General features: G+C 35.6%; 3 protein-coding genes across 3 annotated transcripts in view; 1 reads left to right on the top strand and 2 right to left on the bottom strand.

Annotated features, from left to right (window-relative positions):
* Positions 1–23,461, bottom strand: part of LOC306861931 (uncharacterized protein) — a 1,169,885-nt gene that overhangs the window by 277,291 nt on the left and 869,133 nt on the right. The window lies entirely within an intron of this gene.
* Positions 1,642–5,755, top strand: LOC306862663 (liver-expressed antimicrobial peptide 2-like). Its single transcript, XM_079405587.1, has 3 exons — positions 1,642–1,746; positions 3,349–3,491; positions 5,593–5,755. The coding sequence occupies exons 1-3, from the start codon at positions 1,684–1,686 to the stop codon at positions 5,630–5,632; spliced, it is 246 nt and encodes an 81-aa protein (XP_079261713.1). The 5' UTR covers positions 1,642–1,683; the 3' UTR covers positions 5,633–5,755.
* On the bottom strand, positions 6,082–23,407 carry LOC306862662 (lysosome membrane protein 2-like). The gene is made up of 12 exons (XM_079405586.1): positions 22,482–23,407; positions 20,634–20,791; positions 18,813–18,957; positions 18,450–18,638; positions 17,754–17,845; positions 17,513–17,632; positions 16,167–16,345; positions 15,972–16,090; positions 12,058–12,131; positions 9,865–9,916; positions 8,935–9,087; positions 6,082–7,568 (listed from the first exon to the last, which is right to left on the bottom strand). Exons 1-12 carry the CDS (start codon positions 22,599–22,601, stop codon positions 7,530–7,532), a joined length of 1,440 nt encoding a protein of 479 aa, XP_079261712.1. The 5' UTR covers positions 22,602–23,407; the 3' UTR covers positions 6,082–7,529.

The raw sequence follows: 23,461 nt of genomic DNA, 5'->3' as shown, positions 1-23,461 counted from the left end.
GAAATCATGTGATGCAGGACTGAGAACATCCTCTTCACTGGTTATCAGACCACTGCAGAGCATCAGGAAACCTGTTACCATGGTTACGCATGACCGCCATACATCCCATAATAACATGCATTTCTCAAGACCAACTTGAGAACTAGCATCTAAATGACACAGACAGCAGTGATTAATTACATGTCAGTTTAATATAGTAACATATAACAGGATTTATGCTAAAGAGCATTTTGAGCAAATAAAATCAAATAAAGTCAAGTTAAGAACAAAAAATTCTTGCACAAGCTCAGAATTACTCAGTTCCTCTTACAGAGCGAAGCACTGCAATCATGTGCATGTAAGACTGTAAAGATCATCTGAAATGAGAGAGTAGATGAGCTGGAGTAACGCTGCCCTCTGTTGGACAGGTGAAGAAAACCACAACAACAACAACACACACATTCATATGACAGCTGTGCTTTTGTTTTCATTTTTCATAATAGCTCAGTAGTAGATGTGCTTTTGTGAAGCTAAAAGGAAGTGAAAATTACTTTTTTTCACATCAGGTTCTTCAAATTCTGCTCTCCACAGATAATACGGAATACATGATTTTATTTTAAATGACATGATAAAGTTCAGACACACTCGAGGAAATTTACATTTCTAATCATTTAAAAACCTTTGATCTGTCATAAATGCTTAAAATTAAAATATAAACTGTCTGTATTAACAGTTACTTTACAAAACTTAAGTATCAAAGCACACTAACAAAAATGTTCTAAGAATGTTGTACAAATGTCCCATTAAATTATAAAAATGCTATTTTTGAACGTTCAAATGGCTGTGTGAACATTACAGGCAATATTAAAGGGGCAGTTCACCCAAAAATGACAATTCAGTCATCATTTACTCATCCTCAAGATGTTCCAAACCTGTATGAGTTTCTGTCTCGTGTTGAACACACAAGAAAATATTTTGAAGAATGTTGGTAGCTAAACAGTTGACGGTAGCCATTGACTTTCAAGTCAGATAAAGTCAAAGGGGATCAGTAACTGTTTCTTCGAAATATCTTCAGTAAAAGAAATTCATTCAGTTTTGGAAAAACTTAAGAATGAGTAAATGATGACAGAATTATTTTATTTTTGAGTGAACTGGCCCTTTAAGATAATGTTACATTTTATCATTAGGGGATGTTACTTTTGAATGTTCTCTAAACCACTGGAAACTTACAAGTGGTAACATTTAAAAATGTTACAAGAACGCCCAACTACAATGTTTCAGAAGACATAAGTGATGTGTAAATAAGGTTTTGAGAACGTTATTAAAGACCAGATAACTTTGAACAAACGTATCTAGTAGAATGTGTTCATAACGTTGTGAGATCTTACATTTATTGCACTATTATTCCAACATTATATTTCCCTGTGAATGTGGACTGCCCAGCTTGGACTTTGAGCAGACAAACACGAACACAAGACAGAATATGAGGGCGACCGAGTGACTAACGTGAAGCTCTGGCCTGTATTTTACTCTGGTCCTCCAGCTCATTAGCGGTGGGTTTGATAAAGGTCTCGTTACCCTCGCAGACGTGGACTCGTCCTAATTTCTGCTGATCATTGATCTCTGATAGTCTTATCAGCCTCATATAAAGCGCGTCCAGGTCTGGCTCTGTCTCACTGATAGACGTTCAGCTAAAGCCTAAAGATGATGCCCGTGACCCGCCTGCTCGTCCTGACCGCTCTGCTGTCTCTGCTGCTGGCCTTACAGGTACATCCTCTCACAATCACCGATCTGACCCCATCAGAGACCACACCACTCACTGACACACACCAGAAACTGCAGCACAAACCATTTCCACTCAGTCTTCCGGTGGAAGTGCAGAACATACAGAAACGTTTCAATTTAAATTAAAAACATCTCTATTTAGTCTTGCTTTCTTACAAAGACAAAGAAAGTTTCATGATTTCAGAACTTTAATCATTATTCATATTCAATTTTGTTGTATTTTCTTTTTTATACTTTAGCGATTTTTTTAAAATGTTGGTTATACATTATTTTGATCTCATTTGTTATTTCAAAACGTTTGTGTCAATCACTTTTTCTAGCCTGGAAAGCACTTTGAATTGCACTGATTTTTTTTTTTTAATAATCTAACTAAATAATTAAATAAAACTTGATTGATGCTAGAAAATTATAGTAAATTTTACAAAGAATCAGTAAGTAACACTTTGAATTAAAAATGAAATTTTGAAATAGAAAGACATAAAATATCAATAATAATAATAATAATATTTTATATATACCATATTTATATATATAGAGAGAGAGAGCTTCTTTATCTGATTAAATTAAATCATGTTAAAATGTGACATACTATGTGAATGTATTTTCTTAAATTGAAATATAATATGAGAGAAAAATATATTTTCAAAAATATTAAATAAAATAGCCAAAAAATATATTGGTAAATAAATTCTGAAACTAAATATTTTTGAAAATATGTTTTTGCTGCCATATGGGTTTACTCTCATACACCACAAATAAGCCAATAAAAAAGACAAAAGATCAGTTCTGCATATCAGTGTCAGTCATAAAACACACTATCAGCTGATCTGGAGTCAGCTACATGTGTCACTTGTTTCTAAAACAGGATCATCTGGTAATGTGCATGTGAAATGCTTCCTCCAGCTGGAAAAACATGGCTCTCGTCTCATCATTTTCCTGCGATTGTAAGGCAATGCTGCGTGACGGACTGAAGAGCTTGTTTTATTCTGCCTGCTGCTTTTGTTTGCACATGTACTGTAATACTTCTGTAAATCATTGTCTGGAGTTGCACAATGTCACTCCCAGAGCAAATGTTTGAGGTTTGACCGACCTTGACAACTTTCTAAATTTAGCAGCTTGAGAGTCTAAATTTGTACATTTGGGACATAATTTCCTCTCCAAATTGCAGTGAAAATTACTTATTAAACATTTGCATATCATCTCAGTATGGAAGCCCATTTCTGCCATGGAATAAAATTTATAAATAATAGCAATTTTTTCTTTCATCTCCCAATTCAGATTTTTTTTTCTCTCAATTTTGAGAAACAAAGTCAGAATTGCAAGAGATTGTGAGAAGAAATGTCTGAATTGTGAGATGTAAACTTGCAATAGCAAAAAAAAAAATCAGAATTGTGAGATAAAAATGTGCAATTTCCTAAATTTTTTATTCAGTGGTGGAATTTTTTTTAAACTCTGAGACATAAACTAAGACTTTTGAAAAAAAAAAGTAAAAAAATTATTAGATATGAACTCAGAAATGCGAGAAAAAAAATTACAAGCTGGACATTTGAGTCTAACACACACTGTCTCTCTCTCTGTCTGTAGGTCCAGACGGCACCCATAGACACTGACTGGGCGACCGGACTGATCCACCGGGCCAAGCGCTCTTTACTCTGGCGATGGAACACTCTGAAACCCGTGGGTTCTGGATGCAGAGATCATTATGAGTGCGGAACCAACTACTGCAGGTGAAGAACAGCACTAAACCCCTCGGTCCTGCCGCTGAGCTCTAGGCGTCCCGAGTTCGAATCCCAGCTTTTTACGTTCAGGGGCAGGAAATGGAAAAACAGCTTAAATATTTTATAGCATCAATCAAACAGCTTAAAGTCTTGTTTTTTTTTCTTCATTTATTTAAAAGAATTTAAAAGATGCCATTTTATATTTTTTCTGGCAATATTAAATAAAACAAAAAAAAAACAGTTGAATACAATACAAGAATACAAGACCGGGCAGTAATACTTTGTTAATTAAAGGAACACTCTTTTTGGAAATAGGCTCATTTTCCAACTCCCCAAGAGTTAAACGGTTGAGTTTTACCGTTTTTGAATCCATTCAGCCGATCTCTGGGTCTGGCGGTAGCACTTTTAGCGTAGCTTAGCATAGATCATTGAATCTGATAAGTCCATTAGCATCTCGCTCAAAAAATGATATTACACAGCACCTGAAAGTAGTCCCCAGCTAGGTAACTAGTTATGATATAGCTGGGGACTACTCTCAGGTGCTGCGTACTATCATTACGCCTGCTGCACCCATCGTACGGCAGCAAAGTTCCTTGATTATTGAGCAAGATGCTAACGGTCTAAACAGATTCAATGATCTATGCTAAGCTACGCTAAAAGTGCTACCGCCAGACCCAGAGACTCAACTGTGTAACTCTTGGGGAGTTGGAAAATGAGCCTATTTCCAAAAAAAGTACAGTGTTACTTTAACGCTATAGTCAACTAGAACTGACAATGAATATAGCCTACTTCTACTTTTCCATTTACTAATACATTTTAGTTTGTTAGCGTTCGTTAACACACTGAACATGAACAATTGTATTTTATTAACTAAATTACTTTTTTTATATATATTATTTACATTTTATGTAGGCCTATTAAATATATATTTCCTATGCATGCCTATATTGCTCATTAGTCAATGTTAGAATTAACTATAAAGATAAGAAATGAGAGATTATTGTAAAGTGTAACCAAATGATCAAACTGGATTAAGGCCACAAACTAACACCACAAAACATGACAGCATTCATCAATACTTACAAATATAGCATACTTGGATGTTTTCCTGCCAATAAAAGAATGATGTCACTTCCTGCAAGAAAATTTCGGAGACATGACATATCCATTCAAACCAAACTGATCAATAAGTCATTGTGATATAATAGGATATGTTTATCCTTTAAAATGGGGGTAAGGAAGACATAAAACGAACTCAATATGCCAGCGATTCAACACCGATTTGAAAGTGATTCAAACACGCGATTCGCTTCATTTTCTTAAGTGTGTACAGCGCCTCACAAGGGATTTTTTCTTGCTCCGAGAAACGCAAATTTATCGTGAAATATCGCTATATGACTGGATCAATTGTATCGACATAAAAACCATATGCACTGAGATTCAATAGGAGAGCGATTCAAAGCTGGATTGCATTTGATGATTCAAACACGCGATTCGCTTCATTTTGGCACGAATTTACCATAAAATAATGCTCTAAATAATATCGTGACTCACTACGCGAGTGGTTTGATCAGAACCGACTCGAAACTGATTCGAACACGCGATTCGCTTCATTTTGGCACGACTTTGCCATAAAATAATGCTCTAAATAATATCGTGACTCACTACGCGAGTGGTTTGATCAGAACCGAATCGAAACTGATTCAAACACGCGATTCGCTTCATTTTGGCACGACTTTGCCATAAAATAATGCTCTAAATAATATCGTGACTCACTACGCGAGTGGTTTGATCAGAACCGACTCGAAACTGATTCGAACACGCGATCGGTCAGGTGTGTACGGCAAAATATCTCTATATGATTGTATACTGACTGACAACTAATCTCAAAAAGACTTTCACACACAAAGCTGTAAACAGATAAGAGTTTATCACAGAGAACACTGACCTCTGCCTGAATCAGCCACTTCGCAGCAATTCAGATTTATGCTACACTCCATCACTAACAGGAAATTATTTCAAACATTTTATATTTCCTATTTTTTTTATGAGTGGCATATTTTTATATGAGTGCTTCAAAAATATCTTCCCTACTTTCCCTCTCTTTCAGGAAACACATGTGCTCCTTCAGTAAAGCTCAACAGGCATGACTGAGGATAAATGACGATGGCACCAAATCAAATGATGGAAAACAAAATGGCTAAAATTGTGCATCCCTTGATTTCTCAAACATGACTTGCATCAATCTGACAGAACAGCTAAAGACCGCAGAAGACTTTCAGATCTACATCAATCTCAAGACTGTATTCGGGCGAATCCCACCAAGAAATGTCCAGGTCATATTAACCTCCAAACGGATTTATTTGATTCTGGGCCGAAATATGACCCGGCCTGTTCTTGACACATTCACCTCCTCAGGAACACGTCTACAAGAACTCCAGTTGCATCATCGATGTTTTATAGTTGTACAGATCTTGATAATGTGTCAAATATTAACTTTGCATCTATAGTTTCTGATTCAGATTCAATGACCTGATAATATAATCTGATAAAATACAAACACACATGGCAAAAGAATCTGTAGCAAATCTATTTCATTATCAGCTGCAGCTTCCAGAAGAATCAGGACGTATTTATTTTGTAAATATCAGACACATAAAGTGAGATGCTTTAACATGCTTTTTTTTTGTTGTTAAAATGTTTATTGTTTGTCTCGTTATTTTTGTTACATTGATAGTGCAATATTTTTTTTAAGGAAAACAAAAACTAAAAATGCTCACATGATGAAATAAATGCATAAAAAATGAATTTTAAAAATGGAATCAATCATGAACATTCCTTTTTTAAACCTAAAACAGTCAGCTAACATCATCACTGGGTCTTAATTCATAAACACAGTTCACATTATCATTTCACAATCGTCATAATCATGAGATTTCATCAGATTTCCACCCTGGGAAAAGTACATTTACTGTCAAGCTGAAGTGAAACTGAAATCAGACCACAGTTTCAGATCAATCCCACAGGCATCACGTATTGTAGTGATATTATGAAACAAAATTAGCAACCCTCAAATCTTCCCTTTTCAGACCACAAAAACACCAAAATAGCCATGAACTGCCACCAAACACCTACAAGAATAAAGCATGAAATGAACCATGCAGGACATGAGGTTTATAAAACATAAAAATAAAAAACTAAACCAATCAGTGCATGAAAATGAACATTAAATATTACAGAAACTGAAACGTTCAAGCTGAATCTTCTCAATGCTGTGGTAATACTGATTATACTGCATTTACTGAACACTTAAAATAAGGTTGTGTCTGGTTATTCAAGAAATTGTAGAGTTGCAAACAGAGTTTAAATTAGTGATTATGGTCAATTTCTTTCTGAAGTATTGTAAAAGTGTTATTAACTGACTCTAAAAACATTGAGCCAATGTACCATCAAACTCTTGGTTTGCATCGAAGAAAACCACTTAAATAGTAGAGGAGAAAACAAGCGTAAATACATCATGTCACCAAACCAAGCTATTTGGTCATTTTAAAAAAGAATTTAGTGATTTTAAAATGCGTGTGGCACATTATTGACTGTCAGATTCACATGAAGCAGACATTAGTCCTGAAATCAGCATGAATTGGCACCGCTGTCAGTCTATTTGTCAGATGAGCTCATTGCAATTGCATAAGTGTATTAATATCATTGTGATGTGTACAGGTGACATCAATATCTCCAGAACTGATGTGTAACGTGTTGCATCACGTCTGCTGTCACTATTAGTGTTTTCTGATATATAATTCAGTTTAGGACATTAAACTCACTCCTGCGCTATTTGGTTCTGTGATAATCAATTGTCTGAAGCATTAATGCATTAAAAACACATTTGAAAGACCTAGATCCAAGGCCAGGTGACCTGAGACAAACTTTGCACTTTAAGTCGTCTGCTGCATGCGCCGATGCTCCTTGAACCAACTCTGGCCGTGTGAAAATGAAATCAAGCTCAATGTCTAAACGCATGTTGGTTCATCATGATGTCTGGGGAGTTTATGATGAAAGCAGGGGCTGCCGCTCAGCCTCGGTGTTCTGGGAGAAAAACAAAAGACATTAAAATACATCAAATGAAGTTACAAGCAGCACTGCATGTGGCCTTTGTGGAGAAACACAATCACAGAATGTGTTGCACTGGAAAAAAACAATTATAACTAGACAATTTTATTCAGTATTTATGTGTGCTCTTGTGTTTTTATGCTTATTATAGTATCATTCGGTTAACTTATTTCAATGCTAACATAAATCCTATTAGAATCAAACATGACTTCAGTTTCCTGTGCATTTCACATGAAAAGTGTAACATGTATGATGAATTATGGCTGATTATGTAGCATTGGAAATCTAAAAACTTTTTTTTGCCCTAATGATCAGTACTATTTATATAGTATTTTAGTTATTATTTAATATTTTGAAGTAGTTTTTATTTTCATATATTTACTTTTTGTTTTAATTTTAGCGTATACACACACACACACACACACACACATATATATATACATATAGAGAGAGACACATGGTTTTAGTTTTAGTACAGCTAATCATTTTATGACTTCAATTTATATCAAAATCGTGGTTTGCATCAAAGAAAAACACTTAATATAGCAGAAGTGAAAACCACCTGCAAAGACAGTGTGGCACCTAATATTTTATATATTTTTTTATCTTTAAATGTACAAATAAATGTATGTATTTAGAAAGCACTTTTATGTTTATTAGATTAAATTAGATTAGATTAGGAAGCAAGCTAAAGTATAGGAGAAATGCATTTTAAATTAGCTTTTATTTTTAATATTTTTAGTTTTTATTTTCATTTTTAGTATGTTTTTTTACTTGCTTTTGTCACTATAAACATTTTTTAATTGATTTTTTCAGTTTTAGTTTCTTTTTTTAGTTGTAGTTAGTAATTTTAGTACTTATTTTACTTAAGTCCTTATTTCAGTTAGTTGTCAAGGCAACATTTAAAATTTTCATTTAGTTTAAGTCCTTCATCTAATAGTTATATTTTATTTACATTTATGCAATTATCAGACACTTTGGCAACACTTTAGAATAGGGAACACTTATTCACTATTAACTACAACTTTTCCCACAATAAATTCCTAATTTTCTGCTTATTAATAGTTAGTAAGGTTAGTTGTTAAGTTTGGGTCTTGGGTAGGACTAGTAGGGATGTAGAATAAGGCGCTTAATTACTACTAATAAATGGCTAATATTCTAGTAATTAAGAGACCCTAAAATAAAGTGTTACAATACTATAAGAGTCAACAATTCTTTTAATATTCAATTCCAGGTTTATGAGACAAGCTAGCGAAGTGGAGAAATGCAGAGAAGAAAAACTTAATTTTTTTATATAGTTTTTTCAATAGTTTTAGTGAAGGAAGTGATGTGAGAGCCTCACCGTTGGCGTCTGCTGTCGACACATGAACACGATGAAGATGATGCCCAGTAAGATGCCAACACTGATCACTATGAAGGGGATGTTGATGATCACGTTAGCCTCAGTAACAACCGCGTGCAGCTTCTTGGCAGATTCCTCGTCAATAAGGACACTCTGGAAAACAGGATGGAAGCGTTTAGAAGATAAGAAGAGACAGAGATGAAGAAAATCACTTTCATATGTCCTGCTCAGGCCCTTTGTTGTTCTGTCTGATAATGTGAACTCAAAATAACTGCTTTAGAGTGAAGATCTCATTCGACAGAACTAGGATCTTTTTCATTTAGTGCACTTTTATCCAGAAAAAAAAAATTTATCTAATCATCTAATGCTTAGACTGGTTTATCTCTTTATTTTTAAACATGAGTCAAGCTGATGCAACCACATCTCTCTCTGTCTCATTTACTCTTTCATGCTTTATGTCGTTCAAAGGTTAATATAAATTTTGCATCATGTTTGGACACTTTATCTGTTGCACCTTTCACCTGATTTTGCATCTCAACAAAGCAACAAAAACACTTGTGATGAAAAGGCCAAGACAGAAGTGCTTGATCCGTCTGGACTGCAGCTTCACAGAAAATCATGATATTCATGTTTATAATATCTTAATATCTTCATGCCTTACGGTTGCATATTTAGCAAATCAGATCTGGATGATAACAGAGATGAATTCTGTGACAATATATAAACAATCCAGCAGTTGAGGTTTATTATATGGTATATGTGGCTTTATGCGAGAGTGCAAAAGTCTTTCAGTTCATTTTTCTGGTAATCGAACCCATGACCTTGACATATTCGAACTCGACAGGAACACATGTTTTGATACGTATACAAACTTGACATGCTATAAAAGTCTTGTAGAAAAATACTGATGATAATTTTCTAAAAATGTACCTCATTAAGGTACATCACTGGAAACACCAGCGTCCGGATCTTCCCGGTTTGACTGCAAAACAAAGAAAATATGATTTTGATGGTATGTGAAGATGTTTTGAGCAGGCTTATTATAGGAAAGTAAAACTGTAAAACATATTTTTGTTACTTGAAATAAAAAAAATATCTGAAAAAACCCCAGCAATTTTCATTAAGTTTAAGCACTAAGGCCCGGTTTCACAGACAGGACTTAGACTAAGCCAGGACTAGGCCATAGTTCAATTAGGACATTTGAGTAATTTTTATAAGCATGCCTAATTAAAAAACATTACTGGTGTGCATCTTGAGACAAAACAAACTGGTATATATTTAAAGATCAGTCAATGCAAGTTTCTACAGCTCAGACTTACATTTTAGTCTAGGACTAGGCTTAAGCCTTGTCTGTGAAACCGGGGGTAGAAGTACTAAAATAACTAAAATAAATAAAAACTATATATAAAAAACTAAAAACAAAACTACTGAAACTTTAACTAAACAAAGTGAAACCAGGAAAATAAATATTAACTAAAATTATAATACACAACAACACCCATGGATTTAGGCCCATCAACAGAGGTTTAATTTTTTTTATATATATAACTGGTTCCTGGACGATCCAAGACTGTTTTTCTGTGTTGTGATAGTTGTTCATGTGTCCCTTGTTTGTCCTGAGCAGTTCAAATGCCTGCTGTTCTTCAGAAAAATCCTCCAAATCCTGCACATTCTTTGGTTTTCCAACATTTTCTGCATATTTGAACCCTTTCCAACAGTGACTGTACGATTTTGAGATCCATCATGGAGGACATTTGGGGGACTCGTACATAACCATTATATAAGGTGAAAACATTTACTGATGCTCAAGAAGGCAACGCATTAAGAGCTGGGGGGTGTAAACCGTTGAACAGGATGATGATCAACACACACACAAACCTCTTCAAGAAAAAGCCTCTCAGACGCACACTATCAGATGAATAGGACTGTGTGGAAGGCAGCTCACGCCGGTTTGTCACACTGATAATGCGAGGAGAGATGTTTTCTGTTCACACGCTCATGAGCAGGATTTATCTGCGTTCTCAGATAGATTGCATTTCAAAACCAAGCCAACAAGCTGTCGGCTCAAGTGTGACATTCGGCAGCGTTGGGTCTTCGGTTGCGTCATTGGACCACCTGACCCCCAAACAGACTCGGAAACCGATCCGCTCGCTTCACGTCCTAAAATAACTCAAACACGCAGCTGTCAATCATTACAGCTGGACTGACCTACTTCAGGTCATGGTTCAGGAGAGGCTTATGTAATGAGCTCATGTAACCCAACAGCGGGTCTCCAAACACATCTTACTCAATCAGAAGTCATTCTGGAGTTACAGGCCTAAAATCATTCATCTGTGGTCAATTTTACATTAATGACAGTGAAAGAGTGTCAATCAAATTAAATGCATCAAAACTAATTAACTGGAAAACAACAGTCTTCAAATGACAAGTTAAAGTCAACAGAAAAAGTAAAACCTGTGTTCAAACTGTACTATATTAAACTATAAACATGTAAATGACACCACAAACTATGTACATATAGTGGCAATAAAAATAACAGGTTTTGGAGAAATAAAAAATTTAAACCATGTCATATATTTTTCCACCTGTAATGCAATATTGAACCAATACAATTCATGTAACAAACAACCAATAAAATTAACTTACGGAAAAAGTATAATATAGAAACATAAAATATAAAACAATTTAAAATATTAAACATTTACATTTACATTTATTCATTTAGCTGACGCTTTTATCCAAAGCAACTTACAATTTCTATATATGTCAGAGGTCGCACGCCTCTGGAGCAACTAGGGGTTAAGTGTCTTGCTCAGGGACACATTGGTGTCTCACAGTGGATTCGAACCCGGGTCTCTCACACCAAAGGCATGTGTCTTATCCACTGCACCATCACCACCCATTACATAAACAATAGTTTTCTTGAATTTTATTGGTTTTATTAACATATTAAAGGTGGACAAAGATCTGACAAGATTTATCTTGGATTGATTTTATGTCTCAAAAACCTGTGATTTTAACAGAGGTGTGTAGACACCTTGTTTCTAGATTTCTCTATTTTTTGAAGGAAATGTTAGCAGTCCATCTAAACTAACTCAGGTCACCTGAGAGACTCCTCCTCACCTGAACCCCGGGATCTGATGCAGGTAGACGTTCACCTGAACACGCTTCGCACCCCGAAGCAACATTCCAGTGAGCTAAGAACACAAACACACACAAAATCAACTTCAGATTCAATAAAACACTGAAAAAAACACAAATAAATCTGACTATTGGTTAATATTGGTTATATACACACTATACTAATTATATGTACATTATACTCGTTATACACTGTACTCCTTATAAGCACACCATACTCATTACTCATATATATATTTTGTATAGCGCATTTCACGATGCAAATCATTGCAAAGCAGCTTTACAGAAAATTTTCTACAATATATTTAGTAGTAGCTTATCATTAGCTTATCTCAAGCTGATGTCCATATGGCAGAAATGTACAGTAAAAATCATGCAGTTAGTTAATGTCATGTAATCAAACAGACGGTGAACACTATTAACAGCAATGATTATATGTTGTGATCAAATTTATAGCAAAATTTGGTAGTTTTGTATGCTATGTACATTATATGCACACGATACTCATCATACCCTAACTTCTGAAATACACATTATACTTGTCATAAGCACACTATACTCATTTACACACTATAACTACTCTATTAAGTACCGGTCAAAATCAGGAGTTTTCAAACATTTTGGATGATATGGAGAATTGTGTGTGTGTGTGTGTGTGTGTGTGTGTGCATGTTTATGTGGTTTATGAGGACACAAATTTGTATAATGACATGGGTATGACAGAGGTATTACAATATGAAGGTGGTTTATGAGGACACTGCCTATGTCCCCGTAATTCAAAAGGCTTAAAAAACATAGTAAATGGTGTTTTTTTGAAAATCTAAAAATGCACAAAGTCTCCTGTGAGGGCTAAGTTTAGGTGTAGGGTTGGTGTAGGGCAATAGCACACACAGTTTGTTCAGTATAAAAACCATTACGCCTATGGAGAGTCCCCATAAACCACAAAAACCAACGTGTGTGTGTGTGTGCGTGTGTTAAAAACAAGTGCTTTCAATAGTATAAAACAATAATCACAAATTATCTTAAAATAAAACACAAACTAAAAATTTATAAAATCATAAGTGTAAAATTTAAATAAACAAATATCTAAATATTTAACACAAAAACCATCAAAATAAAAGACTTAAAAATATATATATATATTTTTTTATTTACTATGTACGTGCGTGTCATGTGGCATTAACTTACATTAAAGAACTGCGAAATGCGTCTGTGTAGTTAAATGATCGAAATATTAACTTAATATCTCAGAGGGACTGAGGGTGATGACGTGTTTTCTTTACAGTATCACAAACTGATGAATCGCTCACAAGACGAGGAACTTAAATAGAGTTTATATTTATTTAAAGTGAACTTTAGGTAAACGAAACTAAAAACTCTTGTTAGACTGGCTTTTACAGAATAGATATTTCCTGGCTGGATTCTGATCACCAGCTGTTTCAGGATGTGAAAAATATATTCACTGACACTCAAACACGTCTGCTTATCTAAGAATGAATCCAGAGGTGTGTGTGTGTGTGTGTGTGTGTGTGTGTGTGCACATCTGCGACCCATTTAACGCTCAAACGCAAAAACTTTTCACCCACAAAAGGTGGGAATTTGCCTATGTGCTATGTGCCAAAGGCATGATGGGAATTTATATGAGAAAACTTTTCATAAAGCGACACACACATTCCCAGCAATAGAAGAGATTCCCGTCACGTGCACATAACAACAGCCTGAATCTATCCTTCAGTAGAAATCAATTAAAATAACAGTATACATAATCATTCAGTACCATGGTACGTGGTGGTATTACCATCTGATAGGGTTACTGTAGCACAGGTTTATAGGGTAGAAGGAGCATCTGAATCTGTTCCAACTGAACCTATACAAACACCATAAAACACACCCAGAGTACACTTTATCCTGCTGATCCGTGGAGATCCCAAACCTGCAGCAAAAGCACTTCTCAAACACATGTGCAGTTATTTAACATGCTCCTGGAAGAATCTAGTGCTCCAATAATTATATTTTATTCAATGTCTGAAATATTTTATACAAAAAGTTTGTAGAAACTCTGACTGTAAACTAAACAAACTCCCACGACACACAAAATAACCAAAACAGCCACCGGTTTAATTACAAACTACCTGCCGGGAAGTGGGCCGCGTCTGGACTAGCTGGGAAATCAGATAACATCATCCTAACATCATCTGCTTTATCAGAGAGTGACTCAGACACAAGCGTAAAATGTGTTTGTTCTGTCAGTAAATAATGAAATACAGAAGCTGGCATTCGTTCATTCATTCGCTCTTCATCTGTAGCAATGCTAAGAGTTTTAGAATGAAACTGAATCTGTGTCTCATTAGTATTGTAGGCCTGAAGCCTGAGTGTGGTGTGACGTCGCCCTCTTCTGGCAGTGCAGATAAACACATACTGCAGTATATACATTATTTACACTACATACTCATTATATACACACTATATTTATTATATACTGTATATACTCATATATACACTATACTCACTATTTAAGTATACTCTTTATATGCACACTATACTCATTACATGTATACTCATATGCATGGCATTCTCATATACACACAGATACGCACTATACTCATTATATACACACCATATATACATGCTACACTTATTATACACACACACACTGTACTCTATATATAAATGCTACACTCATATATATTCAAACTATACTCATTATATACACACTATATATATATATATATATATATATATATATATGTGTGTGTGTGTATATGCTACACTATACTCATTCTATACATGCTGTACTCACATGCACACTATACTCATTATTTACATGTATACTCATATGCATGGCACACCATACTCATATACAGACACACTATACTCATATACACACTCTATATACATGCTACACTCATTACACACACACACACACACACTATATAAATGCTACACTCATTATATACATTCAAACTATACACACTATATATATATATATACACTCTATACTCATTCTATACATGTAATAATCATATGCACACTATACTCGTATACACTATTCTTATTATTTGCATGTATACTCATTATTTGCATCAACTGCATGCTATAATTTTTTGCACACTACTCATAGGCATGCTTTACTCATATGCACACTATACTCATTGTCTATACTAATTATATGCACACTACACTTGGGTTTTCAAATATTTCTAAAATATTAAAGGCACCTATATATTTTCATACAAATGTTTAATGAAAAATTCATAGAAAATATTTGATGTGATAGCGTATGGATCATATGGCGATATGATTGATGGAAAGTGTCAATCACTAATATGTATATATTTCCACTTACATGTTCATTTTTGTTATCATCTGAACCTGCAACCGCAACGAGTGACACAAGATGAGACATTATCTTTGCTTGTTTTAGATTGTAGCTCCACCTACAGTTAAATCTCTTTGGTCTAAAAATCACACTCCACCATAGGATGTTCTTGTATCTCTTACTGTTGTCTAATGCTTGAAGATAATGCACAATGAAACAAATGCATGTTCCGCAGGTGTACGTTTATCAACCGAGAGGCTCATTTACTGTTGTATCCCTGCAAACGCTGGATATCCGTGATCCTGGGTGCTGACATGCTCATATGATATCATACAGAGAGGATTTCTACACAATAAAGCATCACTTGACTGCCATTATACTGCACTTTTCTGAATAGTGAGTTGGAAATGTTCTACTTGGAAACATGCAAATGCATGAATAAAGCATAAACATCAAAGGCATTCTGGCTGGCTGTGATTTTGCAGTTTCACGCAGCATTTTGCTTTCAGTGAAGAGAAAAAATTGTCAGTTTCTGATCAATTCGTCAGACCTTTTCATCAGGATTATACACACTTACCGGGTTGACGTCAATGACCGTCTCGTGCTCCTCCTTGTTGGGATTCATCCCAAACACATCCTGGACGAATTTGTCATCTGCCTGGTAGAAATGAGGGGAGGACATGATGATGGGCGCACCTGAGAGGAGACACACAAGTTAGCGGGACGTCCCGATGTCTGTGCAGTGACAAACAGCATTCAGACTCTCACTGACCTTCTTTGCAGACGCTGACGTTGAGGAGGCCGGAGCCGAGACAGTTCCCGGCCGGCACACAGAAGCCTGCGTTATCCGGGTTAATCGTAAGATTGGCAAAAACCTCGCTGGGTGGGACAAAACGGAAACCGGGAACCCCTCGTACGCTCACGTCAGACTCGTACTGGGCATATATAGACCTGTCAACACAAACATGCATTAAACACACACTGATACCACTGAAAGATGCCTTTAATTAGGACTGCGATTGCTTTCTTGTTTAAGTAAACAAGCAATAAATCTGAAAAGCTGATTTGTGTTTCAGTTTGACCTACTTTGTGTGACTATAATGTCCCTGTAAAATGGTTCTGGCTGAAGCATTGTTTCTTTTATAACATGTTTTTATGTTTGATAATCATTTCAGTGAACTGCTGAATAGTTTCGCTTGTTGGGAGGCCTGATTTAGACTTAATTAAACAACCAGAGAGCAGCATGACGAATCACACACACTTGACCCACATACAGTATGTGACCTTACAAAAAAACCACTCTTTTAGGGAAAATGCTTGGTCACATATAAGCACTGAGTGCAACAGGTCACACATTCAGACCCAATGTGATCAATACTGAATCAACAACAGCATTTATAAACTAAACCTTTAATCAGTGACCATTATTAATGTACAATAACATTTAAATAATAAAATATCTATATACTTATAGTCATGATTTGGCAACTGAATGTGAATATGCTAAAATATTTTTAAATAGTTTAAATAGTACCATTTATTAATCATATATTAAGATTATACATACATATTAATATTTGTCAAATTATCATCACATACTGTACTGTTCAATAGTTTGGAGTCGGCAAGATTTGTTAATGTTTCTAAAAGAAGTCTCTTCTGCTCAACAAGGCTGCAGTTATTTGTTCAAAAACACAGTAAAATCTTAAAATATTACTACAATTTAAAACAGCTGATTCTATGTGAATATCTAATGAACTGTAATTTATTTCTGTGATCTGCAGCTGTATTTTCAGCATCATTACTCCAGTCTTCAGTGTCACATGATCTTCAGAAATCATTCTAATATATTGATTTACTGCTCAACAAACATTTCTGATTATTATCAATGTTGAACACAGTTGTGCTGCACAATATTTTTGTGGAAACTGTGATGCATTTTATTTTTCAGCAATAGAAAGTTCAAAAGAACAGCATTTATTTGAAATAGAAATCTCTTGTAACATTGTAATTGCGTTTACGGTGCACTTTTGATCAATTTAATACTCCTTAGCATATATTTGAGTGAAATTAAGATCCGTTAACAGATCGGTGTGTTTAAATGGTCTGCATCCTCACCTGCACAGATCAGAGGAGAATATATAGAGTTTCTCTGTTTTTGTGATGACTGGATGGAAAGATGCTCCGTCTGTGCCGTTGATCCTGTTACACCCTTCTGTACTCCACCAGTTCAATGTACTGACAAACAGAACAAATAATCCATAATTCACTCTTCTCTGCTGATTGTGCAGCTCGTTCTGAATTCATTCATGAATCTCCTAGAGATAAAACGAGACGGTGAGTTTTCTGCTGATTTTACCTCTGTCCGTTCCACTCGTCTATACGAGCAAAGTCCTGATAATTCTGCTTCCCCGTGAAGAAAATATAATCACCGTCATCGGTGCCATTTTTCTGAAACACAGCCAGTGACGTGAGAATGAAACACATGTATCACTGAGAAACACAAGTATCAAGCACAGTATCTTTTTTGTTCACCAAGGTGCTTTCGTTTGACCAAAAACTATATAATATTATTACAGTCTATAATAGCTGTTTTCTATGTAAACGTTAAAATCTGATTCTTTCAGAAATCATTCTAATTTGCTGATTTGCAACATTATTATCAATGTTGAAAATAGTAGAATATTTTTGTGCAAACCATGCACTTTATTTTTCAGGATTCACAGATGAATAGAAAGTTCAAAAGAACAGCATTTATTTGAAATACAAAACCTAACATTGTAAATGTCTTTACGGTCACATTTAATTCATTTAATGCATCCTTGATAAAATGTTAAAACATTTTTTTCCTGAAGCTGAACCTAATAATCAGCCAAAGCGAGAGCTGGTGACTGATGCCACAAACCTCAGACAAAACACATGATTTGAGTCATTCTTGTCTAAAGCACAAACACTGCACAATGACACACACACTGAACTTTATTATTTAGTGTTAGAGGTATAGAACGTGTACTAGTAATAGTGATGACTGACAGTAAACACCACGGCCACTAACCTTATAGAAAAGTCCAAAGTGGTCATCCATCTCGACGATGGGTTTGATTGCTTTAAGCAGCGGATCTTCGTAACCCCACAGCAGGTCACCGACTCTGAACGTCCGAAATATCCCGATGCCTTTTGCTTTCATCAAGTCAGAGATGATGCGTTTGACCGAGAAGGTATCTTTGAATTTCTCCATCACAGTCTGAAGTCAAAAACACACATACACAGTGCATTATCTAATCTCGGACTTCATTTCTTTATGCAAACATTTTTTATTTTGATTTTAGGGTGAAAAGTGACATGCTTTCACAAGATTCACCCATTAAGCATGTGACATGCTCTCATCTCTCTGTGGTTTTAGAGATCACAATCTCACCACAACAGGGATGTCGACCGTTCGGACGATGTCGTCCTCAGATCCGCGTGACATGTTGGGCTCAAACACGTACGTCTTCGGATTGACAGCCTCCACTCTGGTTCCGTTGTCCAGAAATTTCACTTCCTCCTTCGGGCGATACTCCCTGAAAGAGGAAATGTGGCTCTTATTGACTTATTGACAACAGGTCATGTGATTCAGGATGAATAATTACTCAAATCTGAAGCGTTATGTGGTTTAAATGAACATAGAGCATCGTCAAACGTGTGCAAGAGAAAAATGCAGCAAAAAGTACTTTGATAAAGCTTAAACTTTTGAAGTAGTTTTAAGTTCAAAAAAGTTTTAAAAGCAGCTTTAAGTTTGAAGCAATTTTAAAAGCTTGATGTATGAAGCAGTTTTAAGTTTGAAGCAGTGTTAAACGGGTCATCGGATGCCCATTTTACACAAATTGATATGATTCTTTGGGGTCTTAATGAAAAGTCTAACATACTTTGGTTAAAATTTCTCAATGGTAGTGTAAAACACCAAAATCAGCTGTTTTCATCAAGCCATTATAGTCCATGTTGCTTTAAATGCTAATGAGCTCTGCTGACCCCGCCCCTCTCTTCCGTGGAGTGACGAGCAGTACTGATTACTTTAGCCACGAAACTTGCTAACTAGCACATTATTAGGAAAGGCGATTTGCAAAGATTCATAAAAACCCTTATAACTCACTTCTTCTGTAGATGAAGCTGGATCATGAATGATTTGTGCCAACATAGACGCATTTAGGCAGAGCGGGAATCATAACATTCCCTTCAAATCTAAAGTAACGTTAATCCTCTGCATCTTCAGCGGCTCAGATGTTGGGAGTAAATGACAACTGCTATATTCATTAATACATCCAACAACAAAACACTTCAATCACTTAATCAGAGACATCTTGTCTCCCCTGCCCCGGAGTCGACACAATGGCGGACAGCTCTCAGCTCACTCAGGGCGGGTCTAAGGTAAAACGGTCTTGTCAATCAACTATCGGCGGGGGGGGGGGGGGGGGGTTGGGGGGGGGGGCTGTACAGAACTATGTCATTCTGACAGGAATCTCAGAACAGCCTGATTTGAGAAAGGGGATTTTAACATTGGGATTTTATCATTATAGGATAGATGTGTGCACACACTTCTAACAGACTTTTATGTTCAAGCAACTTGTAAAGTGAATTTTGCATCCAATGACCCCTTTAAAAGCTTGAATTTTGAACCAGTTTTAAGTTCGAAGCAGTTTTAAGTGAAGTGACGTTTGGCCAAGTATGGTGGCCCATACTCAGAATTCGTGTGAATTTAGCCCATCCAAAGTGTACACACACAGTAGTGAACACACACCCGGAGCAGTGGGGAGCCAATGCTGCAGCGCCCGGGGAGCAGTTGGGGGTTCTTGCTCAAGGGTCTCAGCTCAGTCGTGGTATTGAAGGTGGAGAGAGCACTGGTTATTCACTGCCCCCACCTACAATCCCTGCCAGCACCTGAGACTCGAACCCGCAACCTTCAGGTTACAAATCCGACTCTCTAACCATTAGGCCATGACTACTTTGAAAGCTCAAAGTGTGAAAGTTTTAAGTCTCTGGCAGATTGCTATGCGGTTGCTAGGGTTTTCTTTGTGGCTTGAGATAAACAAATACAGAAATCCTGAAGTGTTAGAAGGTTTTCAGGAACACAGAATATCTGATGTGTCATTAACGGAAACTTGTGCAAGAGAAAACTTCAGAGTCATGTGAATCGCCTTCCTGTCCGTCACACATCAAGAGGAAAACAAGATGAGCAGATGTTTTTAGTGTCATCCCTGACCTGTACGTGTACGGGCCGATCTGCTGGACGACAGGTGTGTCTCCATCCAGAACCTCTGCAGGATTGGTCAGATTAAAGAAGTAAAACTGCATGTAAACCGGCGGCGGAGGGTTTTGAAACACCGAAAACGCCTCCGTTCCATTTTCCAGAACTACTTGCTGTAAGAGAAAGTGAATTGTGGGTAGAAACAACCAAAACTATGTTTTACAAACTCATGGTTTCTAAAACAATTTAGGAAGAGAAACACATTAAAAAACACATAAAATTCATTTATATTTCACATTTTACTCAACGTGTACATGTATAAAAATCTGTACAAATGAGAGTAAACAAATATGGTATTATTAAGTAATTTCTCTCCTTGAAGAAGCATTTGGCATATGAATATTATATTACTTCAATACCACAGTATCAGTTGATAGCATCATATTAGTATATATAAAGCGGCTTAATTATGTCAATACTCTTTTAAACAATCTTTAATCTAAACTTAATCTAAAATGAAAATACTAATAATAATGCTTGATTTATTTACTATTATAATGTGATATTACAAAAAGTCATATTATATTATAATAAAAACTACACTACATATATGTCTGATTATTATTTACATTTACACTTTTCTCCAAAGCGATTTACAAATGAGGACAATAGAAGCAATCAAAATCAACAAAAGAGCATCATATAATTTAATCTGTAATCTAAAGTGTGTGAATGAAATTTCAAAGGTCACACTTTATATTAGGTGGCCTTAACTACTATGTACTTACATTAAAAACTAAGTACAGTGTACTCATTGTGGTCATATTGTATTGCAAAACACTTCTGCTGCTATTGAGGTGGGATACGGGTGAGGTTAGAGACAGGTTTGGTGTAATTATAAATGCAATTACAGAAATTAATTACAGATATAATTACATTTAGGTTTCTTAAAAATATATAAGTACATGTATGTACACAATAAGTGCATTGTATCAAGTGATTAATTTAAATGTAAATACATAGTAGTTAAGGCCACCTAATATAGTGGGACCCACTTTAAATAAAATTATTGTGAACATGTACCGTGGCATTTCCATAAACAGAATCTAAATATAATGGTGAATGAATATGGTGTATATTATTGTGTCATAATATTAGATTCATGGTATCATGATGGTAATATTATGCGAGTTGAAAATAATAATACTTATAATAATACTAATAATGATGATTTATTTAATATTATGCTATTCTATTAAAATGCATTGCATTATAATACATACTATAATATTACATATTGTTATTAATATAAAATATTATATATTATTATCTTTAAACTGTATAAAATGGAATTAATGCTAGAAAAAATATTTCGAACATGGCAGCTCCATAAACAATGTAAATACCATGGTAAATGAATACGGTAAAATTGATAAAATTATGTGAGGATAATAATAATAATGTTAGATATAATAATAGTATGCAATGTACTAAGATATAATATTATATATCTCTGTTGCATTTATTTATTTTTTTTTACAAATCAACATGAGATTTCACTTTCTGAGCATAACACAAAACTTTATTTTTGATCAATAATATGCATTGCTAAGAACTTAATTTGAACAACTTTAAAGGAGATTTTCTCAATATTTAGATTTTTTTGAACCCTCAGATTCCAGATTTTCAAATAGTTGTATCTCAGCCAAATATTGTCCTATCATAACAAACCATACATCAATGGAAAGATTGTTTATTCTGCTTTGATGCATTTCGAAAAATTGACACTTAAGACTGGTTTTGTGCTCCAGGGTCATATATGATATGAAAAGCACATATGAAGACACGCTCATACTCACTGACCTCCTTTATAGTGTTGTTTAAGAGCTTCTGAAAGACCTGCGTCAAAGCCATCGAGATCCCGGCGATTAACAGCAGAACACAGAGCACCCCTGCACCGTAAACACAGCAGGACCGGAGCATGATGATCCAGCTCGGACACAGACACAGACACAGAGCAGCTGAACCGGACTCAGAGTGTTTACATGTGATGTGTCTCTGTCAGCAGCACACACACAGAGAAATAAAGCATCACGAGACGCATGTGTTCCTGCAGGCGGCGCTCGACGGCTCACTCAGACCATCCTCCATAGACACACATTCAAAACTCAAAGCGGGTTTTGTGTTATTAGAGCACACGTGTACTCTGGAAAGTATAATCATTTAAAAACTATTAATCCAAAAGATTTTTAAATGACATGCAAAAGAAAATACACTATTTCATTCTGTACAAAGGACGTGCATATACACGCTGCACCGCAGATGATGAGCAGCGCTGAGAAAAGTATCAGGTGTCACGTGACAGCGCGGCGTACTCTGGCTATACATTACACTCGATTAATACATTTTAATTTACATTTAACTTGAAAATACACAGTAAAGAAGTAAAATAATAATTATTATAAATTATTACTGGTCCAGTGAACCCGATCGATTAGCGTCACGCCCATATTGAGACAGTTTACCATCCTATCTTAGTCTATTTCTAGCGAGAAATGAAAACCGCCGCCCTGATTCTCATTGAGTTCAACAGACCTCCTCGTTCACCTGAATTACTGTAACATAAATCAACAATTTCCACCATTTATTATTGCTTTCCTGTCACTTATACATATTTAGAGTGATTTTAAAAATCTGGAGGAGATAAATCAAATTTCGGTTTGTTTCCAGACCATTTCGCTGATGTAATTTGAGTGGCGCAGCTAACGAGCGTAGAACATTTTGAGAGTGAGGGACTGCGCATGCGCAGCTCGCAAACGCTCGTCTGAGTGGAACAGCTAGCG

The sequence above is a fragment of the Barbus barbus genome (genome assembly GCF_936440315.1).
Source record: "Barbus barbus genome assembly, chromosome: 43".
Taxonomy (NCBI): Eukaryota; Metazoa; Chordata; class Actinopteri; order Cypriniformes; family Cyprinidae; genus Barbus; species Barbus barbus.
The sequence above is the reverse complement of the archived record's forward strand: the minus strand, read 5'-3'. Positions and strand labels throughout refer to the sequence as shown.